The 11,859-nt window shown below is 32.9% G+C and overlaps 1 protein-coding gene and 1 non-coding gene across 4 annotated transcripts; one reads left to right on the top strand and one right to left on the bottom strand.

Moving 5' to 3' along the window:
- The first annotated feature begins 1,060 nt into the window (after nucleotides 1–1,060).
- TRNAL-UAA (transfer RNA leucine (anticodon UAA)) lies at nucleotides 1,061–1,143 on the top strand. Its single transcript has one exon. It is a non-coding gene; the product is annotated as a tRNA-Leu (tRNA).
- A 3,191-nt stretch (nucleotides 1,144–4,334) lies between these two features.
- On the bottom strand, nucleotides 4,335–9,932 carry LOC132032576 (UDP-D-apiose/UDP-D-xylose synthase 1-like). 3 transcript variants are annotated; one of them, XR_009408530.1, is made up of 10 exons: nucleotides 9,478–9,931; nucleotides 8,276–8,368; nucleotides 7,988–8,095; nucleotides 5,775–5,889; nucleotides 5,560–5,693; nucleotides 5,342–5,443; nucleotides 5,166–5,258; nucleotides 4,913–5,048; nucleotides 4,462–4,827; nucleotides 4,335–4,428 (listed from the first exon to the last, which is right to left on the bottom strand). XR_009408530.1 is itself a non-coding variant. In XM_059422206.1 (9 exons), the coding sequence occupies exons 1-9, from the start codon at nucleotides 9,748–9,750 to the stop codon at nucleotides 4,715–4,717; spliced, it is 1,167 nt and encodes a 388-aa protein (XP_059278189.1). In that variant the 5' UTR covers nucleotides 9,751–9,931; the 3' UTR covers nucleotides 4,335–4,714. The 3 variants fall into 3 exon arrangements, 1 of the variants encoding a protein (XP_059278189.1); XR_009408531.1 differs by lacking the exon at nucleotides 8,276–8,368 and having other exon boundaries at nucleotides 9,478–9,932; XM_059422206.1 differs by having other exon boundaries at nucleotides 4,335–4,827.
- Between the last annotated feature and the right edge of the window lie 1,927 nt (nucleotides 9,933–11,859).

The raw sequence follows: 11,859 nt of genomic DNA, 5'->3' as shown, positions 1-11,859 counted from the left end.
GACTAATTTTTAAGCTAAATTGAATTAGATTAATTTGTTATTAAAGTTTTTAAATATATCCCTATTTTAAAGGAAATTCTCAAAATAATACGATTTCAATTTTAAACCCGCTCCATTTAAACCCAACCCAACTAAATAAAAAAACTCATATGGGTCACCCGCTCCTGTGCCAAATGGTTAGGATGTAGGACTCGAGAACAAGTTGGTCACATATGGGTTTTTTATGTGGTTGGGTCGGGTTTAAAATTGAAATCGGGTTACTTTGGATATTTCCGTTAAGACAAGGGTATATTTGAAAACTTTAATGACGAGAGGGGTATTTTTGACCCAAATTTATAACGAAAGATATTTTTAACCCTGTTCCTAAAGTAGAGGGACATTTTTGACCCTTTTCCCTTTAAGATATTGGTCAAAGTTAACGTAATTTGAATCTCGAAAAGCGAAATAAATTGTGAGTTTGAGATGAAGATTTTTTTTTTTCTAATTTTGTTTTTCCTCATCCCTCAGAAGTGAATTTGTCTTCCTTAAAGATCAGTCTACTTTTAACGTTAATTTATAGAAAGTAAAGTTCTTCTATTGCTATAAAATTCCAATTTCAAAATTATCTGAAAACTTTAGGGAGCAGAGCTTATTAAATTTAATGATAAAAGGAGATTTAGGAAGGTTATTTGGAAGCCTTCACAAACACTCGAAGAGCAAAATCTAGCATTATGACAGAAATTCCACCAAATTATCAATTGATTTCAGATTTTTTTATGTATTTATCAAAAAATTTAAGTGTTACTTTATCAAAATATGAAATTTCTTAATTTCAAAAAGAAAAGAAAAAAGTTAATCTATCTCTTTGGACTAAAAAGTATTCAGAAAAATCTTAATAGCTCAGTTGGTTGGCTACGTAAACTTTCACCTTATTTGTGAGCCCACCTTGTAATCCTCTCCCTCATTTCCCCTTTCCCACCCCTATGTAATAAAAATTATTAAAAAATATTTTTTAAGGTTATTTTAAAAAGTAACAAAATCAAAGTAATGTATCTCAGAGTTTCGCTTTATGAAGCGTGGAGGTGGTTTGCCCGAGTGGTTAAGGGGGAAGACTTAAGATCTTCTGCACATAAGTGCGCGTGGGTTCGAACCCCACAGCCACCATTCTTTTATTATCTTTTTCGTCCCTTCTTTTATTTCTTTATTTTTCCTCCAAGAGAGTAATTTTTTATTTTTCTAACAGAAAAATGTGTGATCTCTCTTTATCTAGGATAATTCTTTTTATACTTCATTTTCTTGTACTGATATTTTAAAGTACGCATAATTATTAACTATGCCATCAAGGTTCCCAATTTAGTAGTGCCGTATAGATCTCTTATATCTTATATAATAGGTATGTGTAGTCGTTTTTCTTAACTACATTCTCTACATAATTGAAAGAGTTTTCATTTGCTACATTATAAAATATTAGAGCCTTCATAAAATCAAATTTTAATATAGTTTTAAATTCCTTTTATTATCCTACTGTATAGCTAGGAACTAGTATTTTGTGATATATACCCTACTAATCATGTTAAGTCTGCAAATTTTATTATTAACTCAGTGATGAATTGATTACAAACTCAGAAGCTCAATAGTATGAAATTAAGCCCCCCCAAAAAAAAAAATGACGTTAGTTGTTTGGTCAGATGTAGAAAAATGTAATACCCTTTTCTTTTATTTTCTTGCTATATTAAAGAAAAGAATTACTCTTAACAATTATCAGCTGAATTGCTAGATGTGATGTGTCGTCTCTTTTCATAGGCTAAGAAATGCATTTCTCTGTTTTCATCTTTAACGTTTTTTTTTCCGTATCTTTAACCTTTTGTTCAATGTGTTCTACTGAGAGAATAAATTAAAATTCATGTGTTCTAATGAGAGAATAAATTAAAATTCTAACCTATTATTGAATTTCATCCGTACAATAATTGTTCCTTGCTGAGTTACGACAAATAAGTAAAAGAAAATATTCACAGAAGACAATTCATGATATGTTAATTTCCGAAAAAGACCATCAAAGGATGTGGTGCAACGGATGAAACTGCTCCTCCCTTAACCAGAGGTCTCGGGTTCGAGCCTTGGGTATGGAAAAATCATGGGTAGGGAGCACTTCCCCCCGAATGGAACCCTACGCGGCGCGAATCGGATATAGGACTCTTATGCAGGTACCAGATACCGGATATCAGATGAGAAAGTAAAAAAAAAAAAAAAAAAAAAAAGAACTTCGAGATAAAACGGTAATCCATTAAATGAAATCCGGATTAAAAAGGAAGTTACATTAATTTGAATAGTAGTAAAAAGAGCATTAAGGAGGATATTTATTAAAATGTAACATCGGTTTCTCATAAATGAGGCTATTTCCAGACTATAAAGGTGTGTAAACATTTACACTGATCATGAAAAAGGCAAAGCATTCTAAATATGAAGACGGCATCCTTAAAGCTGGTTCTTAGTGTGGCATTTTTTATCGTTGCAATAGGTTTGCAACTCTGTCTCTCTAATTTTCCTTGTAAATAATAACACAAAACGAAGGTGTTTGGCTAAAGTTATAAGTTGATCAAATTGGCTTATAAGTAAATTTTGACTTATCTACGTGTTAAGTTTACGCACAAAGTGCATATAAGGCAAGTGCTTATAAATCAAATCAGCAAAAAGTTATAAGTTGGTCACCTTCAACTTATGATTTTCAGCTTATAAACATTTTTAGTGTGACCAAAATTTTACTATTTAATCCTTAATATTTTTTTAATCCTCAAAATATCTTTTCGGATACAAATTTTGTATTTTTTAAAATCCTCAAAATATTTTTTCTGAAACAAAACCTCTAACTTCGTTTCCATTTCATAGCCGTCGTTCATCTTTTTTCTTACAGAGATACTTTTAAACTTATGTATTTTCTGTCATTTTATCAAAAGAACATCTTATCATCACTTTTTTACCAAACACATCAAGTATTTACTATCAGTTTCAACACTTTTATCCAAACATATGACTGTTGAGTATAAAAATTTTAGCACTTAGAAGTAATTATCAACACATAGTATTTATCAGCTATTTACGATCAGCTAATCCGAACAACTCTAACCATGTTTTTTTTTTTTTTTTTTAAATTTTACAGATCTTCTATGTTTTAAAGTGGACGCTAATGATCTAATGGAATGCTATCATCATGGAGATTGTGAGTACTTGCGTGCTATATATAATTGCAATCCTTTTTGTAACGAAGAAGTCTGTGAATGTGGTCAATATGTCAATGAAGATCTTAGTACTACAAATATAGATGACAATCCAAATTTACCCCCCTTTTAGTTTTGTCCCCTTATTAGCTTCCTTATTTTTCCAAATAGGGAACTAATTATATTCTATCCTTCTATTTATGAATTTTGTATGTAAGAGATAGAGAATGATTTATGAATTCTTCTGGTTATGTACGATTAATGTAAATCATGTTCTCTCACAATATTTATTTTCAGCAATTTTTCATACTAAATTTGTAATTGATACATGAATTGAATTTGAAGAAAGAGAATCAAAATTAAACTATTTGTGTGTGTGTGTTGGGGGGTGGGGGTGCAGCAATAGAACAGAGGACATCTGTAATGTGAAATGAGATATTCAATTTATGATTTCAGGGACAAAGTTAGAATTTTGGGTTGTACATTGGTGGATTGGAGTAGAAAGAAAATAAGAAACATACATAGAGATAAATAAAATAAGAGAAGGGAGAAAATAACGTTATATATCACTTAACCAGGGATAAAATGGGGCGATTCAACAGATTTGGGGGCCTAAGGCAAGTCTCTATTAAGAGGCCTTAATTTTTTTCTTCTAAGAAAATACCTTAATATATAATTTTTATTCTATTTTCCAATCTTTTTTAGAGAGTAGTAAATTTCACTTTTTCCTCTTAACCTTTTAATGTAGAAAAATAAAATCTCCCTCTTTTTTTGAATGGGAAAGAAAACTCCCTTTGACCCAAATGTCAATCGAAAAAATAAACACATACTCGCCGGAATTTACAAAGTATCATTACCATCCATTGTTTGGTTGAAAAATATAAGAACTTTCTGATTGCATGTAAATTTGCAAATGGAGCTTGAAATAATCAGCTCTGAGATCAAATAAAACTGTCTTAGATCAATTTGTTTTGTTTTAAGAATCTCATCGTTTGTCTAGAAGCAAACACCTAAAATGCAATAACAGAAAAGAACACACAATACAGCAAATTGAGAAAGTCATATATGGTAAAAGCAAACACTGGGAAGCTACTAGTAATGTTTCCCAAACATAGACATTGAAGAAAAAGAACAACTTAATCAGACGAATAGATTATAATAAATTAGGAAAATCTCAGTGGAATGATACAACATACTTCCATACCGAAGAATGATAATATAACGCCAACAAAACCTTATGAGCATGATAATATAACGCCAACAAAACCTTATGAGCATACTTTAAGCTTCCTGCTAACTAATGTGCCGATAACTGTTGTAGCTAAGGCTCTAATGACATTACACACCAACATATGACATAATTTCCTAGAGAATAACATGATGCTTATGGCTGTGACAGATTATAGGATAACAAAAAGAATAATGTGTATGAAGTCGAACCGAGTATACAAAGATTCCTCAAAAGAATATGAAAGCCTGGTAACATGAAGCACATGCTAAATCACTGCTCTTACTTCCATTCAATTTGCAGTTGTCTTTGACATCGCTTGCTTGACAGCCTCAGCGTATGTCCTATGTTGGTATGTGAGTGTCGATTCAAGCAAGTCCCATAGGGATGTCTTGGGGTTCCAACCTGGTCATCGGTTAAACAAAAAGTCCAATTATTTTCGGGTTTCAAGAGTTGTCATCTCTCAATAGATAAGGAAACAGATTATTACCAAGCTGTCTGTTAATTATGGTCATGTCTGGAATTCGCTTGTCACTGTCATCATACCCCTCGCCATAAAATTCTTTAGAACTCACATCAGCGGTGGGTGTCTCAAGAGAAGATTCTCCACTCACCTTTGAGTACACCTGTTTTAACGCAAGAGAACAAGCTGAGAATGTGGAACATATCCATGTGAAATATAGAACTGAAGCAATACCGGGCCAGAGGTAGGAGAGAAAATGACAAAGTGGTCACTTAATTACCTGAGTCATCATTTCAGCTAGCTGCCGGACAGTAACCTCATTATTAGGATTGCCCACGTTAAAGATGTGGCCATTGGCCCGTGCAGGATTTTCCTGAGAGAAAAATCGCATGAATCACAATAGCAGATAATGCATTTTACAGAACAAGAATAGAGGGTTGAATAGGTCGAACTCACGATCATCAGGAGAACAGCTTCAATAGCATCCTTGATATATATGAAGGTTCTCTGCGAGTGTCCACCGTCCACTAGTTTTAGTGGTTCATGTCTTAAAAGGTTCTGCAAAAGAAATAATGAGATGATAAAATTAAAACACATGCTAGAACACTCTACTAAACACCAGATGACTTCAAACCCAACCCAAAAAAGAAAACAAAAAAACAAATCATACGTACATTACTAAAGCAGGCCAACACTCTTGGAACACCTTCACTAGGACCATCAATCCCAGGTATAAAATCCATTCTGGGACCAATCCAATTGAAGGGCCTAACAATGGTGAACTCTAAACCATTCTCAGCACCCTCAGCTGCAAAAACATAATAAGTGAGAAATATATGATAAGAGATTCAACTTTAGAAAAGCCAGATGCAGGCATAATTTCACATACCATAGATCAATCTCTCAATCAATTGTTTCGCACAGGCATAGGACCACCTTTGCTTCTCAATAGGTCCAAAAATGCAAGGAGATGCATCTTCCGAAAGAAGATAATAAGCAGGATCCTAGACATAATCATGTACAGATCAGAATATCCCACGAGAGTCAATGGTATTAGAAAGCATTATGTGGTCAAAGATTCCACAACAACATCTAAACATACAGTCTACTACTCGAGATCGTGTTAAATCCTCTTTCCTTATTGCTAATTAAGATTCACGTTAAACAGTAAAGAAGCAACTTCAAAGAACATAGCCTTTAGAGCAATAAACCCTGTAATTCTAGAAAATGGCATCAATTCATTAAAACTCTTGCTAGTTAACAACCTATTTTATTAGGTAAAATAATTTTACAAATATGCAAAACTCCCCGTCCAGTTACGAACTTCTATGGTACATGGGTCTGAGTGGGAAGATGATTCTGGGTTTATAAGCACACGAATCTCAGACTTAATATTCACTTGAGTTCTTACCATGCAATTCAGAGGAAGTAGATTGTCGTAGGTTGGGAAACAGATGGCGAGAAAGTCGCAGAAGCTGAAGTAGTAGATCGAACCAAAAAGATCCAGGAATATAACTTTGAACAATGTCACTCACAACAATAAATCAGTGGAATTAAAAAATTTACACATTGTACCCATAAAGGATCGGTAAACTTTAGTGCTCGAAACTGTACTTGAGCTAGAACCCAATTGTTGTTGTACAATGGTCAAATTTTGTTACAGGCTTACCATTATATTTCAATGAGACAGATATCATTGACGATGATAATCATTTGTGTGTACGTAGAAGGTAAACCTGGTGGGAGCTGCCAATGTTCCCCACATGTACAAACCCAAAATCTTATTGTAAGTGCGCCAAAGACGCTTATCCATAAATTCATTATTCAGTTATTTGACTAAATCAAAGCAACATTAGCACTCCTTTTGAAACAATAGTCTCTAACTTTAAAGCACATTCGTTCTCTAGAACTGCAGAGTGTGTCAGCTAGCTATTCAGAAACTATTCTTTTTTTTTTAAAAAAAAAAAAAAAAAAAAAAAAAGGTGGTGTTCCGACCAATTTGCGCACACCACGACTAATTCCTTGAGATACCTGCTACCTCCTACCAAAATTCATAGCGGGTAACTCTGTCCACCAAGGCTGATTGGAAGAAATCACGTAGTGTTTTTGCCACCGCTGGAATTTGAACCTAACACCTCATGATACCCAACCGACTTCATTGAACAACTAGCTGTTCAGAAACTATTATAGACAAAGACAACTTGCTTTCTGAACATAGAGATGCATAAAATGTAATACATGCCTGAATAATATTTTCCTACTAATTCCTTAATGCCTCCTAAACCTACATACAACAACTTCGTGCAGCCCCACTAGACATGAACAATACACTGAATAAGCCTTGTGTTTCATGTTCCATTGACATTTAATACCCAAGACTCATTACCACATAATAGGGTGCTTTGCCTGATAACATTTGCTACCAAGATGGGCATAAATTATTATACTCACGCAAAAGGATAAGAGGAACCAAAAATGGATGGACAAGTTGAGAATACATTTGGATTTCCACAGTTTGTCAATCAATGAGACCTAAACACCAGGAAGCATTAAAGAAAACTACGGGAAAGAGAAAACTGAGAAAATAAAATAACTCGATTCATGTACCCTTTTGATTAAAAACCTTGGTTACAAGTCTTTTCTAATATACTATAAAGAATGTTCCACATTAACTGACATGCTAACATCATTTACTAGGTTGGATAGGGATTGTATCTAGTGCAGGGATACATGTAGAGATTTAGAACCTCCCTAGTTCTAGAGAATCATAATTTGTCCTAAAAGACAAATTGTTAATTATAGGAATATAACAGGCCTAAATGGCACACAATAGACATAGAGAATCCACATAGTTGAACCCAGCCCAATTGGGATTAAGGCATATTTATTGTTATATCAATACGATTTTACACTAGAATACAATATCGTTCACCACTTCTTTTTTTTTTGGTGAGAGAAGAGGACTTGTATCACAATTAGAGCATAGTTCAAGAACTTCCATGTTGGGAAACATGAGACACAAAGAAAATGGCAGAACAATATCTTGCATAAGTTTTGCTGGCATTTAACAAGAGTATTAACATGTAGAAAGTGAACTCTTACCTGCTTCAATGGGCTGTCTTGGGGTAAAAAGGCACCTATGGTTTTCCCATAAACTTCACAAGTGGAGAAGTGAATGAGACGCTTTCCATTTTCTGAGCAGTACTTAACCTGAATCATCAATCAACATCAACTTCACACCTCAAAATCTACCAACAGAAAAGATGAAATCTTTCTGACAAGTGTCATCCCAGCAGCACCAATTGTGCTTTATGAGGTACAAATAAAAATCTCTCTTTAACACGTTTATTTTTTTATAACTATGAGAAGTTAGAAATCCGATATGCATACCACTGGTAGAGCATCAATGAAGTTGCTGTAGATTGTGTCAAGTGGACGTGTATTATAATCAGCTGGAGTGCAGATCGCAGCAAGATTTACAACCTAAATCAAAAGAAAAACAAAAATTACCAATAGTCAAGGACTTCCTTCCTACAGCGTTCTTGAGAAAGGCATCCCAAAGCATGCAGAAGTTTAAACTAGTCCATAATTACAAGGAAGCTTAACTAAATTTTGGAAATTCTTTCTAGAATCAAGTTCAGATCGTAATAGATCTCAAATTCACATAAAGATCCCAAAAGAATTCCTAGTTCCAATATTCAGAAAGTAAAGTATAATTTTTACCAGAATATCAAGCTCATCTTGAAAAGAGCTACAACTAAAAGAAAACTAATATAGACAAACCTAAGTAGGCGTTTGGCCATAGAAACCAAAAAAAAAAATTCACTTTTTTTGGAATTTTGGAGTTGGAGTTGGAGTTGTGTTTGGCCATAGTTTTTGAAATTGTATTTTTTGTTGAAATGTAGTTGTTTTGGTTGTGAAAAAATTGAAAAACAAGTTTTCCTGTCTTTCAAATTCCGGAGTACAACTTCAAGTTGTATTTGGGATTTTCATAGCCAAACGCTGATTTAGGAAAAAGTGAATAATTCTTATGGCCAAACGGGCCCTTAAGAAACAACAAGCTAAAAGAAGATGAATAAACTTCTACTAAGCGAAGTACTTTGCAGAAAAAAAAAAAAAAAAAAAACCGAACCTAATGTCCAAACTAACGCAAACCACTCGAAGATCTATAGACAAAATGCACCGAATAAAGTGATAAAGGAATTAAAAGATCCAGCATAAATGGTAGAGTGGCCTATGAAAAATTCCGAGCTAATCAATGAAGAAGCAAAATAGTTTCGTAGCTTTGCTATCAGATCCATTGAGATTCAGCTCTTTATGATTGGATTCTTAAAATTTTCTATAAAATAAGTAGCAAGGAAAATGCAATAAAATAATAGTAATAAATCAACCAAAAGCAACATTAAGACTTCAAAATAATTCAAAGCTGTAGGAAACCAAAAATTAGTTATGATTTTGTATTTTAAAATAGATTCCATACTATTATAAATAGGGAAACTGCTAGCTATCTTTCGGACCATAACCTTAATTTCAAAATAACGTCATCAAGTATTGTTAATTGCAAAATAGTGTTTAAAAAGCAGTAAAATTACCAGATCTGCCATTTTGATGAGTCCTTCAAGACGTGAATCATTCTTAATATTAATTCGATGAAATTGTATACGACCTGTCCAAGGTAATTCACCAGGTTCAAGTAAATGCTTTATTTTATCACTGTATACATCCACGGCAAGCACTGTGTGCTGCGTTTCAGACATTAGTTTCTCGCATAAGTGGGACCCAATGAAACCACCGGCACCGATCATACATATTGTTATCGGCTTTATTGGTTTGCCGTCTAGATCTACTACTCTCCCTTCTGCCATTTTCCACAACCAAAATAATGAAATTTTCAAAAATAAAATGGAAATTTCAGATTTCTCTCGTTATATTTATGTTGGGTTTTGAGAGAGATTTGTGGATGTTTTTGGAGGAATGGAAAAGAAGGGAGGAGAGTTGCTTCAGTTGCTCCACTGTGATTTCATAGCATTCAGGGTGTTTTTTTTCTTATATCCATATTCTTATTCTGTGGTTAATTATTGGATTCATGCTGTCAAGTGACCACTGTGATTAGATACAGGTGTTAACGGCTGGATTTTTGTGAGTGTCTTTTACGTATACAACTAAATCTCTCAATAATTGTCGTTTCGTTATAATAACATTTCAGAATAACGATTTAATTTTCTCCGAAATTAATTTTTTATGTTATATTTTCTTATAACATCATTTTTTTGTAATAAAGAACGACATTCATTATAGCGGTACACTCTTTATAAAATTATTTCTATGTAACAACCATACTCAAATATTATGTAATATTTTAGGGTGAGATAGAAGAGTCAACTGTTAAACTCTTAGACAACCTTCAAGTGAAAGCTATTAAATTACCTTTTGCTAAAAGTTTAGACATAATTCATCGTCAATTCAAGCGTTTATCAGTAAGAAATTGGAATTTATAAAACAACCTACAATTATAGAATTCTTATGTTAAACTTGAATTATTTAAATTCTCAATTAGTTTTCAATGCATACGTTCCTTAAATTTTAATTCTTTATTGGTAGGATACAACTAGTAATGAATTTATTAGAAATTTATTAATATTTTCAATTTTTAATTAATGAGGTATGAAAATCAATTGAGATTTTAAAATTAACAAGTATATTGTTTTCGTTTATAACATAAAAAATACAAAAAAATAATTGTTTGTGTATTTTTGTAACAACTAAATGAGAGCTAAACATCAAATGCCGGTATATAAACATAACAACACCCCACTATAGCAGTCATGAATTTTCGAATAAACGCTGTCATTATAGAAAGATTTGACTGTAATAATTAAAAAAAAAAGGGAAAAATTACGCTCTATGTTTACTGGGAGAAAATATTTACGTTATGTAGCCTATAGAAGCTCACGCTAGAAAAACTAATAGAAGCCGTCAGGTATCTTGCAGACATGGACGAGTTGCTCATTGAGTTCAGGGCCCAAATTAATAATAAAGACTCGGCCATTTGGTTTCATATAAATAATTTGAATTTTTTTCCGATTTAGCTCATTTTGTGTGAATACTTTTCATACAAGGTTGATACATTATATATAATGCTTTTTTCTACATATAATGTCGCATAATGTTGTATAATATTATATATTGAGGTACGTAGCGTAATATTTTATATTGCGTTGTATATTATTGAAAATTTCCCCAAAAAAAGGTAATTTTTTATACAACTAAGAAACTATATAAAATAAGAAGTATCATTTTATTAAAAGCAAATTAGTCAAAATACATATTTTTGCCTAGAAATAGGTATTTTCTTAACATTGAATCGATGGAACTGTATATGACTGGTCCTGTAATTCACCCGCTTCAAGTAAATGCTTTATTTTTTCACTGTATACATCCACGGCAAGCACCGTACGCTGCGTTTCAGACATTAATTTCTCGCGTAAGTGGAACCCAATGAAACCAACGGCACCGATCATACATATTGTTATTGGCTTTATTATATTTCCGTCTAGATCTACCCTCCCTGCCATTTCCTTTAAAAAAAAAAAAAAAAAAAAAAAAAAAATCAACTTTCTCTGTCTGTATTTAGACTGGGCAACTTAAATGACCCACATTTGGGTCTTTGTAACGAAAGTAACCACAACCCCCCCCCCCCAACCCCAAAAAGCAAAAAAAAGGAACATTGGAACCTTTTGTGCACAAATTTTGTGTGCAATAAGACTTAACTAACCGTTAAGTCCTATTGCGCACTAATATTGTGCGCAATAGAGGTTAATTTTATTTTCCACAAACTTTGCATAATTTTAAATTTTTGAAATTCACGTTTTTTTTATATTTTGATCAAAGATTAGTCATGTTTCAAAATTTCGAAATATCAATATTTTATATAGAACTTGATATCTTTTTCCGCGAATAATAATGTAGGCTCA

This window comes from Lycium ferocissimum, chromosome 10, assembly GCF_029784015.1.
Source record: "Lycium ferocissimum isolate CSIRO_LF1 chromosome 10, AGI_CSIRO_Lferr_CH_V1, whole genome shotgun sequence".
Taxonomy (NCBI): Eukaryota; Viridiplantae; Streptophyta; class Magnoliopsida; order Solanales; family Solanaceae; genus Lycium; species Lycium ferocissimum.
The sequence above is the reverse complement of the archived record's forward strand: the minus strand, read 5'-3'. Positions and strand labels throughout refer to the sequence as shown.

Bases quoted from the DNA above. Each gene is read 5' to 3' on its own strand.
- LOC132032576 (XM_059422206.1), bottom strand. From the start codon at position 9,750: ATGGCAGAAGGGAGAGTAGTAGATCTAGACGGCAAACCAATAAAGCCG. The intron at 8,369-9,477 runs GTAATTTTACTG...CTTTTGATTTAG, and splicing joins TCATCAAAATGGCAGATCTG to GTTGTAAATCTTGCTGCGAT. The intron at 5,694-5,774 runs GTATGTGAAATT...ATGTTTTTGCAG, and splicing joins GATTGAGAGATTGATCTATG to CTGAGGGTGCTGAGAATGGT.